This window comes from Artemia sp. Qi Xiang Cuo, chromosome 19, assembly GCF_049724085.1.
Source record: "Artemia sp. Qi Xiang Cuo chromosome 19, ASM4972408v1, whole genome shotgun sequence".
Classification (NCBI taxonomy): Eukaryota; Metazoa; Arthropoda; class Branchiopoda; order Anostraca; family Artemiidae; genus Artemia; species Artemia sp. Qi Xiang Cuo.
The window spans coordinates 23,230,225-23,256,494 of record NC_142812.1 but is presented as its reverse complement, the minus strand read 5'-3'; the positions used below and the strand labels follow the sequence as shown (position 1 = coordinate 23,256,494).

At 34.7% G+C, this 26,270-nt stretch overlaps 1 protein-coding gene across 2 annotated transcripts in view; it reads right to left on the bottom strand.

The window, feature by feature from the left end:
- LOC148940624 (glutamine--fructose-6-phosphate aminotransferase [isomerizing] 2-like) overlaps positions 1-26,270 on the bottom strand; it is a 72,947-nt gene that overhangs the window by 5,511 nt on the left and 41,166 nt on the right. For both annotated transcript variants that reach the window (XM_089104948.1, XM_089104950.1), the window contains 5 exons: positions 19,571-19,719; positions 13,370-13,493; positions 10,450-10,565; positions 8,274-8,472; positions 5,568-5,812 (listed from right to left, as the gene is read on the bottom strand). In XM_089104948.1, the coding sequence (XP_088961074.1) occupies positions 5,568-5,812; positions 8,274-8,472; positions 10,450-10,565; positions 13,370-13,493; positions 19,571-19,719 (833 nt within the window). The remainder of the gene's footprint in view (positions 1-5,567; positions 5,813-8,273; positions 8,473-10,449; positions 10,566-13,369; positions 13,494-19,570; positions 19,720-26,270) is intronic.

Here is a 26,270-nt window from a genome sequence, read left to right as displayed (position 1 = left end):
AAATTATAACGTATATGAGGGGGTTTGCCCCCCCCCCGTCAATACCTCGCTCTTTACGCCAAACTTCAAATTTCGTTTCAATTCTTTAAGATGACCCCTGAATCACAAAGGTCATTTAATTAGAATAAATAGCTCTTTTGAAAGTACTAAACAACTTTAGCGTAAAGAGCGAGGCATTGACGAGGGGGCAAACCCCCTCATATACGTAATAATTTATGTTCGTTTGAAATTATAATGTTGATCCTTATTTCAGTAAAAAAAACTTGTTTTTTTATCTAATTTCTGATCGTTTTTAAAATAATGCTGGGAAATCGGGCGCCCCCTTCATGGAAAATTCCCTTCCCCATGAAAAATTCCACCATGGAAAGATCCTCCCACGTCCCCCCACCCCACCAGAAAAATTACCCCTGAAACGTCTGTATTCTTCGCAATAACCTATACTATATGTAAACAATGGGCAAAGTTCACAACTTGCAGCCCTTCCCTTGGGAACTGTGGGGGATTAAGCCATCCTCAAAGACATAGTTATTAGATTTTTCGACTATGCTGAACAAAACGGTATCTCAAAGTTTTGATTGGGTGACTTTGGGAAAAATTGAGCGTGGGAGGGGGCCTAGTTGCCCTCCAATTTTTTGGTCACTTTAAAAGGGCACTAGAACTTTTAATTTCCGTTCGAATGAGTCCTCTCGCTATATTCTAGGACCATTGGGTCAGTATGATCACACCTGAAAAAAAATAATAAAAATAAACACACATCCGTGATCTTTGTTCTGGCGAAAAAATACACAATTCCACATTTTTGCAGATAGGATCCTGAACCTTCTACAGTAGGGTTCTCTAATACGCTGAATCTGACAGTGTGATTTTTAGGACTTATAGGGTATTTTCCCCTTTTTTCGATAATAAGACAAATTTTCTAAGGCTCGTAACTTTTGATGGGTAATACTAAACTGAACTTATATATTTGAAATCAGCATAAATCCGATTCTTTTGAGATATCTATCTATTGGTATCAAAATTCCGTTTTTTTAAAGTTTCGGTTACTATTGAGCCGGGTGACACCTTACTTACAGTTCGTTACCACTAACTGTTTGAAAAGTACACGAATTTTAAAAATAGGAATGTCCAAAACACAAAAAAATTATTATAAAAAGGGGAGAAAATGGCCGAGATATCTAAAACAATCAAAGAGGAAGCGACGGGTTAAATGATATAAAAAGAGTAAGAGAAACGATGTGAATTTTTAGGTTTTATTATGTTAGTAAACCGGTTCTCAACCTGTGTTGACACGATTAGCCTTTGGCACGGATATTTTGTTTTGACCCTTGAAAAGGTTAGACTTGGTTTTGCTCTCATGTTTTTACGTGTTTTTGCTCTTGAATTTTGTGAGTTTTTGCTCACGAATTTTGCGTGTTTTTGCTCTCGAATTTTGTGTGTTTTTGCATTGCATGTTTTTGCTCTAAAAAAAAAAAAAAAAATGATAAAATAATTTGTATTAAATTTAGAACGAAAATTGGGTGTGCTCCAGCAAATTCAAAATGTTAAGTTATGGCATTTGGCGAGTCTACTTTGAGCCAGAAAAATAAAGCCAATACGAGGTACAAGCACTTCAAAGGGGGGTCGAGATGTTACCGAGGATGCCTGTCCTGAACATCCCAGCACATCACCAACCGACGAAAGCACAGAGGCAGTGAAGAAAATTATTCTGGAGAATCACCAGATCATCATTGGAGAATTTGCTGAGAATATAAGATGGATCATGCCTAAGGCTGTATTCAGAGGGGTTGAACCCCCTTCCCCCCGAAAGGTTTGTGTGACTCGTAAAAACGTAACAAAAATGCATATAAATTATAAAAAATTTATACGTTTTTTAAAGATTTGTTTTGTGCACACCTCCCCAGCCCGAAAATTATAACTCCCACCCCCATTAAAAATTCTGGATATGGTCTAATTATGCTATGTAATTTTTATATTTTGCAATGAAACGCTAGACAGCCAAGTTTGTTCTGAAAATATTCAATTTTGACCAAAGGCACCGCATGAAGTCCGCTCAGGATCTTTTAATTGACATCAACAACGATGGAAATCTTCACGAAAGGGTCATAAGCAGTGATAAAACATGGGTATACGGCTACGACGTCGAAACCAGTGACGTCAACAGCGATGGAGATCTGCACAAAAGGATTATATCCGGTGATAAAACATGGGCAGATAGCTATGACGTCAAAACCAGTAACGTCAACAACGATGGAGATCTACACGAAAGAGTTATAAGCAGTGATAAAACATGGGTATATTGCTACGACGTCAAAATCAGTGACGTCAACAACGATGGAGATCTGCACGAAAGGGTTATAACCGATGATAAAACATAGGTAGATAGCTATGACGTCAAAACCAGTAACGTCAACAACGATGGAGATCTACACGAAAGAGTTATAAACAGTGATAAAACATGGGTATATGGCTACGACGTCGAAACCAGTGAGATCAACAGCGATGGTGATCTGCACGAAAGGGTTATAAAAGGTGATAAAACATGGGTAGATAGCTATGACGTTAAAACCAGTAACGTCAACAACGATGGAGATCTACACGAAAGAGTTATAACCGCAGATAAAAGATGGGTATATGTGTACGGGGTAGATAACATTGAGAGGGATATAGTGCTTGCAAGCAAATAAGTATTTTTCCAGAAGAAAAATCAATTTTTTACCTATACAAAGCCCGTGTGACCAATTCCCGGAAAAACGATTACAATTTTAGCATAATTTAGCATAATATTCATAGTACTAGATTAAAGTGAAGATTAACGAAAATAATCGCTGAATATGTGAAGAAAGATATAAAAACGAATAAAAGGACTAATTTTGAGCTTTACAGTTTCTAGCTTATACCTATTAGGTTAAATGAATGACAATATCAAACAGTTCGTGGTAACGAACTGTAAGTAAGGAGCGACCCGGCTCAATGGTAACCGAAACTCTAGAAAACGGGTTTTTGATACCAATAGATATATCAAAAGAATCAGATTTCAATTTTGATTTCAAATATATAAATTTCATCAAGTTTAGTGCTACCCATCAAAAGTTACGCGCCTGAGAAATTTTGGCTGATTTTCGAAAAAAGGGGGAAAGACCACCTAAAGACTCTAACACCTCGGTGGATACAATACCATCGGATACCACATATCAAAGAAACATATTTCAGAGGTTTCAAGCTCTTATTTACAAAAATTCGAAATTTTCCATTTTTTGCCATAGGAATGAACACGGGTACGTGTGTTTTTTTTTGTTTTTGTTTTTTTGTTTTTTTTTCCAGGAGTGATCGTATCGACCCTGTAGTCCTAGAATATCGTGGGAGGGCTCATTGGAAAGGGACTTAAAAGTTCTATTGCCCTTTTTAAGTGACTAAAAAAAATGGAGGGCAACTAGGCCCCCTCCCACGCTTATTTTTTTCCCAAAGTCACCCGATCAAAATTTTGAGATAGCCATTTTGTTCAGCATGGTCGAAAATATGATAAATATGTCTTTTAGGATGACTTAATCCCCCGAAGTTCCCAGAGGGAGGGCTAAAAGTTATGAACTTTACCCAATGTTAACATAGTTTTGGTTTTTGGGAAGTATACAGAAGTTTTCAGGTGGTTTTTTTCTGGTTGTGGGAGGGATGGGTGGGTCGGTGGTTATGTTGAAGGATCTGTTCATGAAGGAAGTTTTCATGGGGGAAGGGAAATTGCCATGAAGGGGGCGCCGGACTTGCCAGCATTATTTATTGGTTATTGGGAAGTATACAACCATTTTCAGGAAGGATTTTTTCTGGAGGGGGGGGCTAGAGGAGGGGGTTACTCTGGATAATATTTCCGTGGAGGATGTTTCTTTGGGGTAAGGGACATTTCTATGAAGAGGGTGCCGGATTTCCAAGCATTATTTAAGAAACATTCAGAAATTAAATTAAAAAAAACTAGTTTTTTCAACTGAAATATAAGAAGGAATATTAGAACTTAAAACGAACAGAAATTATAACTTATGTGAGGGGGTTCTCCCCCAAGTCAATACCTCGCTCTTTACGCTACAGTTTTTTTTAGTGCTTTCAAAAGAGCTATCTATTCTAATTAAACGGCCTTTGTGATTCATGGGTTTGTGAATCAAAATTTGTTTTAACTTTTAACGTAAAGAGCTTGGTATTGACTAAGGGGAGAACCCCTTCATATAAGTAATAACATATACGTAATAAAAAAAACAATAAAAAAACAAGCGATACGGCTCAATAGTAATCGAAAATTTTAAAAACAAAATTTTGATGTCAATAAATGTATCAAAAGAATGTGTTTATAATGCTGATCTTAAATATATTAAATAAAAAAAAACAAGTTTTTTAAACTTAAAGTAAGGAACGACATTAAAACTTAAAACGAACAGAAATTATTCCGCATATTAAAGGTGCTGTTCCCTCCTCAACGCCTTGCTCTTTATGCTAAAGTTTTTTATTGTTTTAAAAAAAGAAGTTGTGAGACAGAGTCAAACTTTAGCGTAAAGAGCGAGGCGTTGAGGAGGGGACAGCCCCTTTCATATACGGAATAATTTCTGTTCGTTTTAAGTTTTAATGTCGCTCCTTACTTTCAGTTTAAAAAACTTGTTTTTTTTATTTAATTAACAAGCCAAAAGCTATGATTACTCAATGGGGTCCTCTCACTCCCCCTCTCAGTCAACATTAATAGTTATTCTGTATTTTGATATACAAAGTAGATTTTCTCAGTTTTAAAACAGAAATCTAATTAAATATCTTTTTAAAATTAATGCCAAAAAATTAATATTTTATCTAAGAGATACAGAATTGAGGATGAGGGGGAGGGCGGTAGAAAAGACCTCCAAAAAGTTCGAGAAATTTAGACTAAGGAGTTATAGAAAGCAAAAACAACGCCAAGACACTTTCCATTTGTTTTATTTTATATACCAGCATCAAAATTCCCTATAGGCTAAATTTATATGGCTTTAAATTTAGCCTACAGGCTACATTTATATAGGAATCCATTAGAGCCAAAATATACAAAATTCTATTAAAAAGAAAGGGAATGCAGTTATTAGCCTCAGAGAAGCAAAAATTAACGAATAATGACACCAAAATCTGTCTATATTTGTAAGTTTATGGGCATTTTAACCTGAAAAATGGATTATACTTTCTTAATTGAAATACTTTTCAGTCTTTTACTTGTTTTGACGTTTCACAGTTTTTACTATTTAAAGTTAACAGGGCTTTTTGCGTGGCAATTAAAGCATCAAATCAATAAATTAAGTTTTCATTTCGCTTGACGTTTTGGATTAAGGAACTAAATTTCTCTTAATAATTCAGCAATCAAATTACAGTCTGGATGGTGAAAAAAAAATATAATATACATTTTGATATAAAATATATAGTTATATAAGACATGAAATATACATTCGTTGCTCTTTTTACTGTGGAGTTTTCCGCTCGCTGCGTTAGAAATTAGCTCTATATGAAAATAAAGCTAATTTATCTGTTGTTTTTTTTTTTACTTTTTTAATAATTAAAAAAAACAAAAAAAAAACCTCAGAGCGCCTCTCCTGCTTTGCAATTGAATCTTCACACATAATCAAGCCAAACATGACCAACGAAATCACTTGTGAAGTATAGGCCTTAGTTGAAGCAACACCGATTTCTGGCCCAGCATTGATATGAATTCCACAGTGTGATTCACGACAAATTGTAGATCCAACCGTGTTTGTTATACCAACAATCAATGCTCCTCTCTGTTTGCAATACCTCAGCGCCATCAATGAGTCAGCTGTTTCACCTTAAGAATGGAACAATTATGTCAGTAAGGCATTATAGCTAAGCCTAGTGTAAAAAAAAAACAAAAAAACTATTTTGTGGACGGGCATAGAAATTTGTTTGGTCTATTTTAGATGACTGTGATTCAGAAAATCAAACTGGGTTTAAATACCCCCCTTATCCCGAACAAAGGTCCTGGATATGCCTTTGGTTTCAAGAGACTAAGAGGTCACTTGGGTCTCAGATACCACAAAATCCCACAGTTTGCAGCGTTTAGTTTTATTTACAAAAAAAAAAAATCACAAAGAAATAAAAAAAGTCTAGACTTTAAAAATTAGGAGAAATCAAAGTGGGGTGAAAAGGCAGAACAAAAAACTGAAAATTTCTGAGAGCCAAAAAAGTATGCTACATAAGTTTTAACTGAATCAAAAGACCGAGTTGCCACCAACATTTAATTCATATAAATTGTCCAAGTTCGGGACTTCTTCTAAACCACACGGAACTATAAGTGAAGAAGGAGAAGATAAAGAACAAGCTAAGTTTCAAGAACCTGAGAATACCACCAACAAAAGAATTTTGAATATGCAGAAGATGCGGATAGTCCAAACAAACTCTTGAATATAGGCATCTAAGTAACAAACAATGTAGTTTCATAGCCAACAATCTTTCACACGCTATTATTGACCATAATAATAATAGTACGTTTATTAGCCATAGGCCATACACAAATTAACAAGGAAAGAGACACACTAAATGTATAATATGAACACTATTTACATTCTTTCCGTAGCTGGAGAGCTTTTCCTAGAAACCGTGACGTATCCACAATATTTTCTTTCCGTTCGCGCTGCAATATATCCGGGAAACGTACCTCACGCAGAAAACGCGGTCTTATATTGTCAGTTATTGGACACTGTTGGAGAAAATGGACCAAATCTTTATTTTCAATTTTACATAAGGGACATCTGTACCTGCAATCCGGACACGGCCCACGCCATTCCAATTTCTTCAAATTATAACCCAAAGGTAAATTACTTGATCGCAGCTGGATTCAGTGTTTTAGTCCTCTCTTTCCTAGACTTAACTTTAGAATACCTCCTCTAGGATTTCCTTCGCTTGACTATAACCTCTTAGGCTATCTTACTGCTCTACTTTAGCCTACTTCCATATCTGTTACTCCTGTTCTTTGACTCTTCCTTCATTTAGCCGCAACGCTTTACTATCCTCCATACCAGGTCCTCTCTCATCTCCCCACAAAAATGAAAGCCCTAAATCATCTAGAATTCTCTTCACCTGAGACGGCCAATTTCTCTTCTTCTTAGATGATAGCAATTCTATGTATGCCCCTCTCACTAGCCTTGACTCCAGAAACTGCACTATTTTCAACCAGTATCTAATTATCGAGATAACACGGCTCTGGTACATACTATATATCTGGTACATACATATTCCTAGATAGAAGCGAAAAATTTCAGGACTAGAGATAAATTCAAATCTACATATAAAGAAAAACATGAAGTTTACTATAAATAACCTTCTTATGGTCTTTTTCAGAGAAAGAACTCGAATGGAAATTTCTCAATGTGAAAGAAGAAAAGCATTTTACGATAATGCGGGTGATTTAACCTACAAAGAAAATGGGCAAATATTAAAACCCCTCTAATGACAGTGATATACAATGCTAATTTGCAAAGAAACAATACTACTAGTAAACCATTGCAATATAAACTCTTATCACTAATTCCTCAGAAGAATATAAACAAATTTAAAAAGAGCTACAAAAAGACTAACCAAGCTATCGTTAGTGTCAAAGATGAGCGAACTCACATACAACGAAAGAAAAACGTGTTTTTTTTTAAATGAAAATAAAAAATTCGACAATGAGCTGCCAGTGAAATCATCTGTATATTTGCGGTGATTGAAGCATTATTGAAGATTTTCTGACAATCAGTGTACCAAAAAAATTAGTTTAAAAATAAAACGGAAGAGTAACTAACTTGGTCATTTTTCAAACAATAAAGAAAGACAGAAATTCAGAGCAAGATATGTATATGTAGCTTATAGTGTTTTGGAATTTGACATTTATTTTCTTACTTTCAACTACCTTTATGAGAGTAACTTATGCAACAATCACTTTTGCTGATAGAAATACAAATCAATAAGATTAAATAAGTGGAATTTCTAATTTATAGATTTCGAAATCATAACTTTCTACAGTCACCATATCCTTTAAGACATGCTATTGGTTATAACTTTTTGGAAATGATAGGAAGATTGTTGAAAAAAAATCCTTTTATTAAAACCCTATTATCACCCATGTTAAACGTCCTCTTTATCACATTATCGTTACGCTGTAGAGAAACATTTTTTGTTTCGCTGTATGTCACTGTGCTTTTCTGTTCTAATGAATTCTGTTAATAATGTGATATTTTCGCTTTGCAAAATTGAAGTTTCTTTTCCAAAGAGGAGCTAAGGATAAGTACCTGATTGAGACATAAAGAAACAGACATCATCTCTGAAGACGGGTGTGCTACGATCCAAGAAGTCGCTAGCAAGATCCACCATTACTGGTAGCTCAGTGAGTTCTTCCAAAAGTTGCCTTGTGGCGATAGCGCTGTGGTATGATGTGCCACAGCCAATTAACATAAGTCTTTTACAGCGCCTTATTTCCGGAATGTAATCCTATAAATATATTTCTTTAGCATAGGATGAAAGGTTTTTAATATTTGCAAAACATTTATTAGTAGAATGCATCTCGTATCCTCGTAGCAATAAATTAACTATGTACTATGCTCCATTCCTTTTTTAACGCTAACAAGAACTCCTCTGGGGAGGAAGGGAATGGCAGCGTAGGATTTTGGCGTGACGCGTCGGTGCTTGCTATAATTCGTAACGATATTAAATTGGGAAGTGTTTTCAAATTTTAGATTTCGGGGTTAATTTGTGGCAAACTTAAGAGTTCAAGAATTTAATTTTGATTTACGTCATAATAAGTCAAATTCTGTTGATTAGTCAAAACTTTTTAATATTTAAAAATTTAGTTTTAAGACCAGCCAGGCGGAAACAACAGAGGAAAGAGATAAATAAAAAAAACAATTGGATGAACTTAAGCATTTTTATTACCATGAAACTAATTACTTCATTTATAAGATTCATATTCTCAAAGTTTTTATGCCTATATAGTTATATATATATATATATATATATATATATATATATATATATATATATATATATATATATATATATATATATAAGAATTTTGCATTTGCAATGGACGCTTTCAAATCACAATAAATCGCTCAATTGTAACAACTTAATCACCTTAGACAGCAAGAATCACTTTTATTTGCTTAAACATTTCCTAAGACCCGCTTATCTTTTTGTTCTGAAGATTAATTCTACGTCATTCATACAAAAAAATCCAAAGAATTTGTATAAAGAATTTGTATATTTAGATAGGTTTATCTGGATGATTAACTTACATATTCATAGATATGTATGTTATAATACATACATATATAGATATGTATATATGTATATTATAAGACTCATTGATGGGAATTAACTTTCCATATAAACAAGCCAGCCTAAGAATCAGCCTTATAAACTACATTGTGATAACGATCACCAATAAATGGTTCCTACAATACACTTCAATGGTGCTTAATTCTGTCCATAACTGAAAACCACTATTTTCTAATATTTTTCTTTTGGTTGTTTAGTAATTCTGAAATTTTTACGGTAGTGTCCAAAAGATATTCTGTAACTTATAAGTGGAAACGAGCGCAAGTGTTGAAAGAAAACTATCACCGCCATCTAGTATGTGGCGACACTTGTCATTTCTTCAAGCTCTGTAATCACTTTATGTTTGTAACCGAGATCAGATACTTATTACAACCCTAATTTTACCAATTACACGAGTTAAAATACAGAAAAAATGTCTAATGTCGCTAAACGCTAGATAGCGTAGATAGATTTTTTTTGTAGACATTAGAGCCAGTTCCAACTTTTATAAGTTACTCATACTCTGATAGTAACCCATAGTCGTCAGTGTAGCCATGCGATCCGAACATTAGCAATCAGTGGATTCATCAACTTTATCTTCGAATGAAAGCTACAACTTCACTTCTACAACAACACCAACAACTTCAACTTCTTAAGCTGATTGGTGTCGTGTGATTTAGCTTATTTTTTGTCCATGTTTGTTTTTCTCCTTTTTTTTTAAATCTGGCACTCGCTACTTCCAAAAACTTCACAATTCCAAATAGAGGCTCTTATTAATAAAAATTTGCCTTTATTTAAAGATATATACGGTTGTGTAAGTTTTCCCTTATTAAATTCCTAATTTCAGATTTTACTTCCACTGGTCTTGAAACTTTAAGAATATTTTTCTTTTAATGACAGCATTAAATCCTAGTCCTGTAATGGTGCAGTGGGATTGATCACAGGTTGGTATTACGAGCCCCAGAGTTCAAACTCAGCCGCAGCAACGCACTGCAGGGCTCGGAATGTGATTCCAGTACACAAATTTTCCGAAAGTGTCTCCATACTAACCCACACAAGAAGAATAAGAAAAATAAAAAAATCATATCGTCTGTTCCCAAACCAATTATGTTTTGGACAATTTAGACAATTTGGGCATTTTTTTTCACATACCTTAATTCCGCCAAGGACAACAGTGTTGTTATCAAAACAAACTCGACCTCTCATTGTGTTTACAACAGACTCTGGCTGCTCAAAGATCTCCTTTTGCATGAAAGTGGTGTAGTTGCCTGCAATGAAAGATATTTTAAAATTACAAAATACAGTTACAGAAATCTAATAACTAACATTAATTAAAAGGATCCATTAAAGACATTTAACTAAGTTACAGAATATTATGGAAAACAGTTACAGTATGGAAAACGCCTTACAGAATATTATGCACATAGAAGTTACGTAAGACAAAATTCTTGGTACAAACATGGATTTATATCTACTTTGTCGAAAAAGAGAAATTTTTGTCGATAAATAACCTGAGTAAACTTACCACGATATATCAAGAAATGAACAATAACCCCCTCCAAGATAAAGTTTGTTGTTATTGAAAAATCTTAAAACAGTGCATTTGAGCTGGTGAATGTGTGCAGTAAAACAGCTATTACAAAAACAAAATAGTTTTGGAAATTCTTCAAGCGCACATGTCAAACTGTATATGGGACTACGAAATTTGAAAAAAAAAAAGATTGTACCACAGTCATGTCTAATATGAAAAAAAGAAATCGAAACAAGCACAAATTTTAGAAAATTCGGCGGAGCATTAAAAATTTTGTCAGTTTACCCCCTCCTCTGGAAAACCGTGTTATAATCCAATCCCCTTGATTGCGAGGAGATTTAATAGCGCGCTTCGCACATAATAAAACTACGATATGATGGTCTAAGTGCACGTTCAAGTTTTCCTCCCTGCCTGAAAATACTGGTTGCGTTTAACCCTCTGAATTGTGGGGATACAATTACAACCAACAGCAGTGGGGGTACCTCCAAACGAGTGGGGATACTTTATCCTTTGTAAAAACGTAGAAATTTACTATTTTCACGCTTTACTTAATATCAAACCTCCTACATGGCAAACATTGGGAAAATTAACCCCCCCCCCCCCGAAAAGTTTCACTGACTCATAACATTGTAACAAACAATGTATATAAACAAATCTTTGATGTGTTTTAAATTATTTTTTGTAGACCCCCCCCCCAACAAAAAACCTGGATACTGTCCTGCCCAATATTCAAAAACAAGAGAAAAATGACTAGTCTCTGTGTTTATAAGAATCATAGAGAATTGAGGATTTCTAAAATATATGACAAAACTTTTGGACAAATTGGAGGCAAAAATTTATCCAACAAATTGGAGAACACCTTTTTCGACTCTTCTGACTTGACCAATGGTTCCACCATATTTTTCATTGCTTTGAGATATTCTTAGCCCAACACATACTCCCTAAAATTCAAAGCCTTATTTCAAAGCTTGAGCTATTATCTCCTATAAGCAAATCTCCTACAATCTCCCACAAGCAACAATTATTTACTGAGCAAATATCTCCTACACATTTATTACGTTTCCGCGAATTGTTAGCAAACAATTTTTGCTAAACTCTGTAGGCCAAGCCAGTGTCGACCCAGCTCTAAATGGGTACCTGGAGAAATCTGGGGCGAAAACACTGGAAACGTCGGATTATTTGTCCCCAATCACGCATTGCATTCCCAGCCAAAGGTAGAGAATCAGGAGATCGGTACCTGCGCTACGCAGACAAAGCATGCGAAAATGTTACTTAGTTTACTTAGCTAAAAAAAAAAAAAAAAAAAAAAAAAAAAAATTAGATAAAAAGCATTATCTAAATGAATCTAAATTATTTCCCATAAAAGAAAAAGACTGCTTTTACCCTTACCTTAAAGATTGATGTACTGTGTATCTTAGAAGGATATGACACCAATCCCTGATGAAAAACGCATTCCTAATGAAAAACGCACTCCTGATCAAAAAAGCATCACTGCGTCCCATGGTGAAAGCATCACTGCGCCCCATGGTGAGAGCATCACTGCTGGTGAAAAACACACTCCTAATCAAAAAAGCATCACTGTTTCCCATGGGTTTCCTCATTCTTTAAAATAAAGGATTGCAATTCGCCTATACGAATTTTGGTTACAATGATTCCAATGCTGCAGTTTTCATTTCGATCCGACACCATTTTCGAAGGATTTCAGGCTATTTTTCAAAATGACCATAAATTTATTTTCGCCATACCATAGTTTGTGCGAGGGTGATTGCTATCAGTTTTCATAGGAGAAAAAAGAATTTTCTCCTATGAAAGGAGAAAATTCTAAAACAATAACTTTCAGCAATAAGTTAAGTGCTACAAGGTCAGAACAAATGAAAACAGAGACTCCAGATTAATATTCATTAATGAAGAATAAACGTCATGGCTGCCGAAATTTAGTGTGGCTCCTTCGAAATTCGAAGGAGAGGGTATTCAGTAAACTGCTACCAAATGAATTAATTTGGAATACTCTCAGATATGACCAGAGTGTAGTTTGTTGCTTGCTTAGACGCTAGCTGAACTGAAAAAAATAAGAAGAGGAATTTAAACTGAACCGAAAGTTATTCTAAATTGAAAAAAAAAAACGAACAGAAACACATAAGAAAATGGTAAGTAAAAATGATACTACACACCCAACAATTTACCCTAAAATTCGAGAGGTCAATAGACCTAATTCACTTGTTATATATCTGGCTTGAAAGCCTGATTCAGTTTAATTCAGGATTAAAAATTCAGCTTAATATGGCTTTGTTTTTAGTTTTTGTTTCCACTTAACTGTCTAAAATACATCGCAACTGTCCTAATTCAGTTTAAATTCCCAAAATTTAAATTTCCTACGATTGCAGCCCAGCGAAAGACTTTATTTCATCTGGTATTTTGACAAAGCATCTACAAAGATATTCCCCCAAAACCTTGCATAAACAATAATGAAAACCGGCACATCTCTTGAAATTGCATATAAATAGCGTAAAGTAAAGAGACTTGCGTCTTAAAAACTCCTACCCTTCATAATTTGCTGAATTTCCATTTTAAGGGTAGTGATCTCTCTAGCATGGGTGTCATCCAATCCTCGCTTTAACCTGTGGATACTCAAAGCACCGTTATGAACAACTGCCACGTCATCATCCTGCAAGAAAATTAAACAACGTTGTAATTCCAGTTCTTTTAATTATCAAAGAATTTTTTTTCCCACCATTTAGGGTCAATGTAACTTAAGTCTAGCTGTAACGGTTTGCACAATGAATTTTCCACAAGAAAAAAGTATTAAGGACCTAGGGGTTAAAAGCGAAAACGAAGTTAGGTATGAATTTCTTAATTGGTAATCAACACCTCTTGCTGCTTTAATTGGCCAAAAGAAGCCCTTGTAGCTTAAATTACCTCTAAAAATATTTTACAATAGCACAAGACTTCTAAGGACAAACTACTTGGGGGGCCTCCACTAGTATAACTGTAATTGAGTGCGCAAAAGAAAAATGCTCAGGTTTATGGAATCAGGTGAAAATATACAGATAGACAAGGATATATGTGAGTGCCCAACACTCTGAAATCCTAAATTTTCCCAGTTTAAGGCACTTGTCATTGAATTTATCGAACAAAATGTGCCTTTTTTATAACCCCCCCCCCCCGACGAAATTCTAAAGTACATGCAAGTAGACAGGCTATCTCAAATCTTATGTGAACTCTCTCTATAAGACTACGAGAACAGCGTTTCTTAGACCAATTTTATTTTTAAAATTTGACACAATCTAGACACTATTTAAATATTTTTCAACGTCTTAATTCAAAATACTTTGCGTTCTGATCCAGGCTGCTCCGTTGACAACGTCTAGCAATAGGAACGCAAACACCACCCAAAATTTACGTTTTGTGTGCTCTGTCTTTAATGAGTAATGCTATTATTTAAACAAAAAAGAAATCTTTAATCTGCAGAAGTCGCATTTTCCTCACCGAATTGCCATATTTTTAATGATAATATGCCACCATCTTTAAAAAATAGCTACCCATTAGTATACCCATTAGTATAAGTATATTGGTAATGATAAACTCCATTAAAAACGAAGAACCTGAGAACAAGCAACTCTGTGCGAATGGTGTTATACAATCTTGACTTACAATTTTTATCCGAAAAAGCAAAATGCTTAAATATTTATTAATTTTCTAAAATGAAAATAATTTTCTTATCAATTTTATATGAAATTAGTATTTTTATCATATTTTTTTTTTATCTAAAATAGCCGACTACTCAAATTCAGTAGTGAAGTTTGCATTGTTTTCCTAAAAATAGAAAACCATTTTCCTTATTATGTTCGTCTGGAACTATGGTTTTACTACAATTTATATCTAAAGAAAGCAAAAAAATAACCAAGAAAAGCGATATTGTTACCGCTGACTTGCCAGATCTTTGATCATATAGAACTTAAGATATTCTTTTCAACAATTAATCCTTCGAGAATTATAAAGAAAAGGACGAAAAACACAATTACGAAACCAAAATGAGGGTGATTATAAGTCAGTGAAAAAACAAAAACTAAAGCTATAGCAAGTATTTAAGCAGACTTCCACTAAGCCGTTCTCATCGCTCCCATAAATAGAAGAAAAAAGAATACGCAAATATATTTGAGCATTGAAGACGGCTTAGCAGAAGTCTTTGCCAAAATATTTTCTTAGTTTTTTCGTTATTTTTTTCACTAGTTGAAAAGCACCCTTGTTCGGTTTCTCGATTTGTTTATTTTCTGATTTTTCTTTGCCGGACTTCTGGTATAGCCAAGCCAGTGTGACGACAAAACCTATTTATATATAATAAGTAATTGCTACTGTACAGTGGTGAAGATGCTCTCCTTTCGTTTTAGAGGGCTCGGGATTTTTTTTTATTTATTTTTTTTAAACATCCTATACATATTTTACCGTGAATGTCCGAAATTCCTTTTTCTCCGCTTGGATTCAATTAGTTTTGCGAGCCAGCTTTTTCAGTATGCAAGCTATGACGGTAAAAATTAAAGTTAGGTAAGATTATGTTAGTTTAGGTTAGGTTAAATTTGGTAATGAAAATCAGATGGATTAAAAACCTAAGCTAACCTAACCTGTCATCATCAAACCTTGCATAAGTTGACTGGCAACGCCGACTAAATCCAAGGAGAAAAAAAGGTACTTCGAAAATTCACCGGTGAATGTCGACATTCAGCAAGTCTGGACATTCACGGTTATGTCCATGAATGTCCAGACTTGGACATTCACGAATTCATAGAGAATCTCAAGGATCGCGATATGCTTGAATAACAATTAAATAAAAGGACATAATACTAGGACTACCACCGGGAGGGGGGGGACCATAAAACTTTCACAGAGGGGGAGGGTGTATGAAACCCTTAGCCATTCACCATAATTACGGCTCTTTATAGTAGAGCATCTGGTTATCATGTATACATTTCTTAATCCTTCAATTCCTACTACCTTGAAATATCAGCCTAATCTCAATATACAAAATCCAATCATCGTCACAATAAAATGACTTTAGAAATTGGGAGTCTTTCTCAGGAGAAATCTCAGGGAGTCTTTCACTGACAATGAAGCCGCCTATGTGTTTGCACGACAAGTGTATTATAAAATCATGTCCAAATTCAAAGTCAACTTATGTCCGACTTGTTTAAATAGCCCAGGTTCTTGGAAAAGATAATGCATTCGTGTTGAACCTCAAACATTGAACTTCAAATTCTGAAAGTAACGTCATATTTATCATCTTTTTAGTTTTTCTATTCAGAAAACGAACGAAACTGTCAGATCGAAAATTATCACCAATAAACAAAAAAAAATTCATATGTCGTTTTTTTTTAGATATTTATAAACCATTGAAAAGATATTGCTATTAAAAAGCATACAAGTGTGTTAAATCTAAAATAAAAACAAACTCAATACGATTACCCTTAAGTATATTGGCAGATTTCACTAAAGCTCATTCACAATGAGATTTTCTGATTGACCTACAAATTCCATGTAGAATTCTGATTGGCACAAATTAACCCTAGCTGAATCTCGGTATTAGTAAAATCTCATTGCGAATAGGCCTTTAAGACTTGCTTGTCTAGCTTCAAACATCTAAAGCAGGCATAGTAAAGAATAAAATGGAACGACCTAATTTTTGAAGTCATATTTTCTTCATTTTGCACCACCATAAACAAGGGTGTCAACACAATCTAGAACCCAAGCGCACCTTACCCTCTTCTCTAAAACTCCTAAGTAACTAGTTTTATATTTTTTTTTGTCGAGATTGAAAAAAGGACTGTATAATCATTTCACTGTTTGACTTAAATATTGAATTCTGTTTATAATGGACGGCAAAATATTTATGATGAGAGTTACTGTTTGTTATTTTTTATCATTATATGCTTCAGTTGTATTACCTTTAAAGACCTTTTTGCAGACCTAAATAAAGTAAAAACTGAGTGTACCTATTGTCTTTAATAATTTAGAAACTTGAGAACTACCCTCCTTCTTGAGGCACTTTTGGGTAGGAGAAGGCTTCTCCTCCTACCCAATTATCTTCTATGCTGTGACGCTCAGTTAGTGTAAGCGCAAGTGCAAGAACACATGCTGATTTTGTTGCTGTGGTCTTTTTCATAGAATAGAATTTATTTGAGCTAAAAGCCCATAGGCCATGGCAAAAAACATAAAACAAAGAACAATTACAAAGAAATTAGACAAATCCTAACATAATCCCACAGAAACCTAGATTCATGATTTATCGCCAGACAAAGGAATCGTGCCAAACTTCAACGCCCATAAAACACTCATCCGCACACACTCTCACCAACCACTCAAAATCAAAATCTCCCCTACAAAATACTCCAAATCTCCAATCACTCAGCTCCTCACATTCACACATCAAGTAATATACACTCTCGTTTGAACCTTCACACATAAGACAAAAACAAGCAAAATAAGCATATTAAAATCCCAAAAAGCCTATTGGTTTTAGGAAGGGTTTTCCCATAGAAATTTAGAAAATACAAGACAGAAATCCAAAAAATATAGAAAAAAGAAAATAGGTTTCATCTTAAGTTGTTAAAGTTAAGTTTAGTATAAAAAAATAGAAAGAAACTGAGGAGTTAATTGAAACATGTTTCTCGTGCATAAGAAGACAGTCGAAAAGTCAATCAACCTTATTCCTTAACAGTAAATAGCTCCCCTTAGAAAAGATTGAAAATCATAAATAAAAAAGACGTGTTTTAAGCAAATCTAACTTCAAATCGGAACTTTAAAGTTTCTTTTTCTTTATTTCTTTTTTAGTTACTTTTTCGCAACTTGGTATCAATACTGTTATAGTTTACCACCGTTTATTTTTAGAGCAAAATTATTCAGAATTTTCTGAAAAGAATTAGCAGTTTTAATAATTATTTGTCGTTAAAAATCAAAATAATATTATTATAAGTCCAGTATTTTTATTATCGCTCTCCAGCTTAATAAAATTGCTGCCACGGTAATTTTCGTTTATCTAGTTTATAAACGGAATCGAATTAATTAAATCAAATTAAATTAACTTGCCCAAATCTTCTTAAAACAATTTGCAGTTTTAACAATGATTTGTTGGAAAAAGAAAATAATATCGCAATAATTCCATATTTTCATTTACTTTTTATAACATAATAAAAGCGCCGCGGCGGTACAATTCTTTTATCTACTTTGTAAACGAAAACGAATTAATTAAATAAACGATCTTAAAGAAAAGCAAATGAATCTTATCGGTCACATCAGTAGACTCTTAGAATCAATATGTAAGAGCTGTCCAGAAGCCAAATTGATTCAGACAATAAAAAATAATAGGGGAAAATTAAAAAGAAAGTAGCATACATTGTTGATTTGGGTTTAAACGCGGAGCAATTTCCCAGATTTTGCGGTGTTTGCTACGTGGAATTAAGTATGAACAACACTTTCAAGAAGTGGCGTCGATTGGAGGGGGGCAAGGGCGCAGTTACCCCCCAATAATTAGAAAACAAATTTATTATACAGCACATGTCTCTTGACTTCGGATGTGAGGCCCTTTTGCCCCCGACCAATAAACATGCTAGAGCTACGCCCCTGCTTTCAGGTGCTGGCAGAGAAAACTTTGTCAAAACCCACGCAAAAGCTTCTTTGCTGTAGTAATATTTATTTCTAGGAGATATCTTACTAAAATATCTACGCTGATCAGAAGACTGTATCCAGGGAAGAATGAAGCTAGAAGTTGAGAGGAGAGATATAGGAGGGGGAGAGACAAAGAGATACGGGGGAATGAGATAAAGAGGTGGAAGAGCGTTAAACAGTGATGGAAAGATAGAAGGGTGATGGAGAAAGTTTATGAAATTAATTTCAAACTCTTTCTAGATATGTCTAATTTTCAAAATAAGTATAAAACCATCTAACAAATTAAATGCAAATCAAGAACTCTCAATGATAATTTAAACAAATTTCGTGGGCCAAATAAAAACGGTGATTTCATCTAATAAAGAACTTTTCAAAATCACGAAATCCATTGCGGGATACAGTGCCTCACAAATGTTGTCTGAAATATAATTCTGAAAGAAACTTCAATTGTGCTTCGTTAGCCGGCAGGGGCAGATCCAGGGGGAGTTCTAGGGGCACCTGTCCCTTATTAGGTCGAAAGTTTCACTTATTAGTCAATGGGGTAAAAATCACCAAGTTTTTATCGGTACCCCCCCCCCCCCGACATTTAAGTATCCATCCCTGGTATCCGCAATTCACATCCGGCTACCGATGAAAATCGAAGAAAAATGTCTGTGCGTAAATAAATATTTGGTTCTCTTCTATTTTAGATTAAATTTGAAAAATGTATCTTTTTTGCTGGTAAAAATATTCTTGAAATAAATAGAATTTTTCTGATTATGCACAAGAACAAATGTACTATTGGTCTAATTTTTTATGAAGTATAAAAATATTTTTTTCAAAAATTCTAAAGAAGACTTTAGGAATTCGCTTTCTATCAGAGATACCAGTCGGGATTCAACCACCAAAATCCCTCGGTTATTTTCACTTCACAAAACTTACCATTTTCTGTCATAAATTAGCAGAAGGATCGAAATTGAGAAATTCTGTAATATAAATTACTACCACTGCAATCACAGCTCTTTCTAAAAACTCTCTCGATACTCATAACTTTTTTTCAAAACAACACAATAAATAATAAAAAAAAGAATAAAAAGGTGTATATACCTGAAGATACATAACCCTGTTGGTATGCTCAATAACAGCTGAAGCATCTGACGCAAAGAAATATTCCACAGGGGCATTCTCTGCATGCACTTCTGATGTTGATTGTCGTCTCTCAAGAACACCACGTTCAGGAACATGAGGACGGTGATCTGTAAAACATAAAAGGGAAAATGACACTCACACTGGCATCAAGTCACTTAGGGGGTAGTCTCACCCAAAATGTTCACCCGAGGATCTCCCAACTTCAAGCTTTGAAAAAAAACGGCTATAATAGGCGAAAATCAGGAAATTAGGCCAAAAATATATTATTTTGCAGCATTAGATTTCCTCTTAAAAAAAAATCTTCTGAAACCCTACCCCCTTAGAGATCTAGCCTCGGTTTGCCTGTTAATATAGTATACCTCATGTTAGTCAATTTGAAAGATAGAAGATTGGCATGAATTCATAAAGAGACATGCATAGCTAAGTTATGCAAAGTCCACTCTGACCAGTTTTCATAGGACACTATGCATACTATATCCAGTTTTAATGATTTTGAACTAAGCACTCCTTGTATGACCTCAAACCCTTACTAGTCAACTGATGAACTTAAAGCAGTGGCTCCCAATGTGTGTAGACTAGGTTCCAAGCCCCGTCTACTAATCTACTTTTACTACGAAATCTACGAGTGTTAATCTACGAAATCTTGATGCCCCTATGTAGCTGTACGAGTATACTCATGTTACTCAAACATCAACTTCTGTTCACTTCGAGAAAGCCATAAATATGCAAAATGAAAAATCAAATTACCTCCATATTCCAGCGTATATCCCGATGTTCAATATTGGTTAAGAGACAAACCGAAGTACCTTCTTTTTCAATAATTCGTACAATAAGTGCAATCAAATGTTTCAGCCAGAATCTTATATATCTACTCGGACTTCCAGATTAAAGTCGGTGTGCGACGTTGGTTCGCTAAGGTGTTAAATTTAGCGCATTAAGCATTCATTATGTCCTAATGCTACTGGTTTTCTTGCTTTTTACCATGAAACCTGTTTTATTCACTATAGCCAGCGAAAGAAACTATAACTAGATCTCTAGTGGAAAAATATCTAGTTTTTTCATCCACTTTATTCCCAATTCTTTTCTTTTAAGAAGGTCGACCAAAATATTTATTGTTGCGCTTATTGTGCATGCCTTGATTTTGAATATTCTCGCTAAAGAGCATCGTTATCGTTGGCTGTGTTGGTTCTCCATCACACGACGGTCAGTGCTTCAGTCTTAGCGAAGCTCAGAGCTTCAGTCTTAGCGAATAAATGTGCCATTGCTTCACTTAGGCATTTAATTGGGCCTTCAGCCCTCTTTCTCGCTAGTATATTACCGAAAATATAGAAATTGGGCACTATTGTGGAGTTACACAGGGCATGGTAGGCCTGTCAACATAGTTTGAGTGTAGTAGGTGCTAGCCTCATTTATATTTGAGGGTTCATGCCACTTTCGCTGAGAGTAATTATAAACTATTGGCAATTTACTCTCTCATGAGCAGATGATGCCTCTTATATTGAACGCCCCTATATTGAACGAGCTAACCAGCTTTGCCGTTGGAAATGCCTAAGGACTAGCAGAACATCTTTAAGAATTTGTAGCACCGCAAATCTTCCACAATAGAGCATAATAATGACCGAATCCACTAATAACTAAAAAGTAGTAAAGGTAGGCGTAATTCGTTTTACGATTTTTCTATAGTTAGGTTAACTATTTATAACACTAAACAGATTTTTAAAATCCTAAACCTAGTGTCAGGATCTTTAAGCGATTAAGCAACCTAAACAAGCAAAAGTAAGCTGAATTGAAGTTATCTTTTTGAGGGGTTTGCTGTTAGAGACTAAAAACACACAAAACAGCAAAAAAAAAAAAAAAAAAAAAAAAAAAAAAAAAAAAAAAAAAAAGACATTGAAAGCTAAAGTACAACTGTAAAATCAATCAACTACACGTGCAACTATAATCAACTACAACAGAAGGAAGAGCAAAAAGCAAACAACCTCAAGCCATAAAGCTAAACGAATCCAAGGAAGGCAAAAGGGAGGAACTAGAAAGTAAATGTCAATAGAGATGAGCATATAAATAAAAGATTTGTCAAAAGCAGATCACAGCTAAATCTTCACCAAGGAAACTTTCTGCCAAGAAATAAAACATATGCCAAAGTATGGCTTTTGGCCCGTTTGCTTAGGTTTTTGAAATGGAGTCCTTAAACTCTAAGTTTTAGAGATGTAGCCATCCAACAAAAACAAAATAATCTAACTTCAAAACTAAAAATAAATGAATCTTCATAGAACTCACACAGAAGCAAATTTTCAAGCCACTTTTTGATAACCTCCCTAATAAATTTCTCCCTAAGGATTATTTATCTCCAAAAGCAAATCTGAGCCTGATTTGAGCAACGGTTAACTAGTGTGTTGGCCTCTGGCAGCTTATCGCGGCGATGAGTTTGTAGTAGCAATAATAGCAGCCAAATCGCTCTTACGAAACATAACTCCAATTAAATAAACAAGACAAATCTTATCAGTCGTATGTTTTTCATAGTGGCCGAAAAGTCAATGCCTTTTTATAGTTGCATTATGGGCAGAGCTGTTGCAAATGATCACTTTCGGGATTCAAGATAAGCACAGGTGTGCTCAACACAGTTCTTCGAGTGTTGGTGAATGTACGAAACAGGTCTGTACTGTGAAATCTCTGATGGACCCAGTTCCTCATGTTTACTTAGGGGAAAACCAACAACAATTCGTCAAAACATGTGTATACGTATTGTAACGATGCCTGTGCTTGTCTTTAACTACGGGGGATTGTCTTAGATCACGGAAAAGATAAAAGGGACCGGTGGTACAACACTACTTCGCCATCAATAATATTGGGAGCAACATAAGAATGATTGACTATTCCTGACAATATGCGGCACCTTTGATTTCATAGCCTGAATATTTGTATGTACTACATGTTATAAGACCAGGTTTCGCGAACTCTACCATTGCAAGCCCCTCTGAGCATTTTTTCTGGTTTATGAACGTTTTCGCTTTTATCGAAAACGCAAAAATATCCGGATACAGGAAAATTTTGAAATTGGGAAGCTTTTGGGAAACTCTTTTTTGCTCTTTAGAAATTCCTAACTCCTTAGAAGATCCCCCTAAAATCGGTTCGATTCTTTCAGCTATGCCATTAGCGTGCCGCTGTGACCTTTGACTTTTACAACGGGATGTCCTTGATCCAAAAGTAGTTATTTTAACTTTTTGCGTTCACTATAATAAATAAAATTAAATAATAAATACGAAAGAAATTTAAAAACTCATTTCCAGAATAGACTAAAAATTGTAAAAAAAAAAAAAAAAAAAAGAAAAAAAAAAAAAATCTTGAGAGCTTAATGAACATAAGCGAAAACGAGGGCGCAGAACGGACTGGGCTTTCCTTAAGATAGGTATCAAATTGATCTAAGTTAAAAATACATAAAAAAAATAACGTTGAGTTGATGAAAACGATTCAAAAAGAACAATTTAAGTAGAGCCCGATCCGTTTTATGCCCTTCGTTTGCACTTAATTCATATATTTTCGAGAAAAAAAAATTCACTTTTCAGTCCATTTTGAAAGAATTTAATTTTCCTTCATATATTTGTTATTTTCAACTTGAGTCTTCTCTAATACTAAAAAGTTTTTAATCTTTTCTAAGACAGAAAATTGTCTTATTTAAGACTCCAATCAAGTTACGACAACCACAGGCAAGTGGTCTTACCGCTGCGCTATCAAGACTTGTATAATTAGTGTTTGTTTTATACTTTTTGTTGTGCTCAATGTGATAAATTTTGTTAACAAAAAGTGCAGAAAAGGTTAGCGAGTTGAGGAAAATGAGCTAAAACGAGTTAATAAAATTGCAACGTTATCCCCAGCTTTTTTTTCACAGCAAATTAATATAAACGGATAGGTTTAGTGACTTCACCACTTATTTAAAAAATCACAATAAAAACAACTAGTCGTAGTTCTTTCAGTGCAATACCCTATGAGATACCATGGTAGAACAAAGGTAATAAGCGTGCAGCAAAACTAAGGGCTTTACTATCTACTGCTAAAGCGACATGCTAAAAAAAAGCAAGGTGAATATAACTCTTTCGTGCTAAAAGTTATTTACTTAACTCCCAAGATGTAGTTTAGACCTTCAAGTGAAGCACCGAGTTTCCGGCAGGTTCTTGTTAATTCTGCGGAAAGAAAAGAGAACAGTCCTTCACCATCTACCTTATTTACAATGAAGCTCAAGACTATTAATGCTACTTATATTCAACAAACTATATTAACACATCTTATCTCATAAGTTTATTTATTGGAAAAATCTAGTAAAATTACAATACTCCAACTCGGCATAATCATGCAGGCAAGGGCGTATCCGGGATTTTTATTGGGGGAGGGGGAGATTTTTTCCTTGGGAGGGGGGTTTACAAAAAATGAAAAAAACATCAAAATTGGTTTCTTTTTTGTTAAGTTTTTACGAATAGGACAAAAATTACGGGGGGAGGGGGGGGGGGGTAAACCCTGAACAACCCTGGATACGGCCTTGCATGCAGATCAAATCAGTCTTTATTTTCCCTCCACTGGTTAAAGTTTTTTGTTTAATTCAGATCGTAAATATGATATCTCACCATTAAAGAAGTGACAGGTGTATGTAACTCTAGAGAAACCCTACTTCTAGGAAATCCATTTATTTGTATACATTAGTACACCAAAAGAGGAAAGTCAAATAACAAGACCGGCTATTTCAGATACTACACGATCAGACTGCCAATCTCGTCGTCATGGTTTCGAGCCCAACGTTAGGTTTTTTTTTACCTTCGGTACACAATAAAATATTGAGAATTTTTTCCTTTTTGGGTAAAAGTTGCATTTGTGGCTTGTTCCCTCTCAGAAATCCTTTGCACTAGGTGACGCATGCGAAGTGTGGCGGAACTGTGCGGCACAAGTGGCGTTCCGAGATGTACACCAGGTAGCAGAAAGTAAGCCCCTCCCCCCATGAAATATTATTTTTACGCGCGCAGATGGGTAAAAAGCTCGACTAAAAGGGAAAGGGGGATCTTTTCTCTTATTAATTGAGCATTTCAAGTTATAGTTTTAATAAGTCTACCCTATTTTATCTTACGGCTGGGGGGTTGAGTTAAGGTTTTTAGCGAAAAAATATGTGAGGGGGAATTTTGTGCAAGAATGAGGGAGGGGTAATACAAATTTTCCGATCCGCATAAAAGAGTATACGCTACGTTATTTTATATATGTTGTCTTGCTAATTGGATAAAAAAAGAACTAAAATAATTAGGACTTTTTTGGGAGGTGGCCAAAAAAGAAACTTCCACCCAGGTTGGGTGGGGGAGTATTCACTTGCTTGTCGACCTTTGGTAGCATAATGCTTCAAAGAGTTTATATTAGCAGTATATGGCCAGAGTCAAATTTCAGAAGTTAAACGCTAAAAATTCAGTCATCTCTATACAATATCCAAACAAGTCTAATATCTTTAATATCACCTCTGGGTATCCCCCTAATTTGAAATTACTTAATTATATTTATTCAATTCACTTATCGCTTAGTTTATGCTTTACTGCTGATTAATCTTTTGTGCTTTGATTTATAATAAATTATTGTCCTATGCTAAAATAGAAATTAATTTTGCCTCCAGTATTAGTTTGCAGAGCGCAATCGCTGTTGATGGGGAGGTATAAGGAGGGCTCAGAGACCTGTGGTGATGAGCTAACGTGATTGAGTTGTTAGTGTCGCTAATTAAATTAGGAGTTTCACAGCCCTGAAAAAAATTTTACTTCCCGTTTGTGCTTGAAAAACTGCATAAAGAGAGCACCTCCGTTTTTATGGTAAGAATGATAATGGGATTAACTAATAATTTACGATAGCGCTTAGAAATGAATTGGATTTACATAATAAACTATTTTGAATGCGTTCGGGGTGCAAAGATATGCCGTAAGTCTTTACAGTAAATATATACGAGATTCTATCCGGGTTGGAGTGGTAGCTAGCAACCTAGTAAGAGACGATCACGCTCAAAAGTAAAAAATGAAATAGCCCATAACTCCTAAAATAAGAATCAGATTTAAAAACGCAGAATCCTATTAGAACCGCCTTGTCCGAAACCCCTATATAGGAAACTTACAGTCTCTTTGCTTGAACAACAAGGTGGTTGTAATCATTAAAAGTGGCTGAAACCAAGATATTCGATATACGGCATCGTTTTTTTTTTTCTTTCTTTTCTCCTCAGATAGCTTGTCACTCGAACATCAAAGAGAGTTGTTTAATGGCTCATTTTAAAGGAAATTTGTGCGGTTGAAAACTTTTTGTAATTAAAAAGAAATAATTTTTAAAATAAAATCATTTTTTTTACGAAGCACTGCATTTTTCTAAAACACTGTAGCTGGCTTATGTTATTAACATCATGAATTTGTCACATCTACGTGCTTTTGTAATTAACAAAAAAATATTTAAAATAAAATCAATACTTTTACACCGAATTTTTACCATTATAAAAAGCATGTAGACATTGTTATGAAAAATACTTTAATTTTTGGCGGGTTTTAATATTTATAATAAAGAACAAACTCTAGCCCATACTAACCGAATCCGGGTTGCAATGGTAGCTAGCAACCTAGTAAGAGATGATAACGTCCCATACTATGAAATAAAACAACTG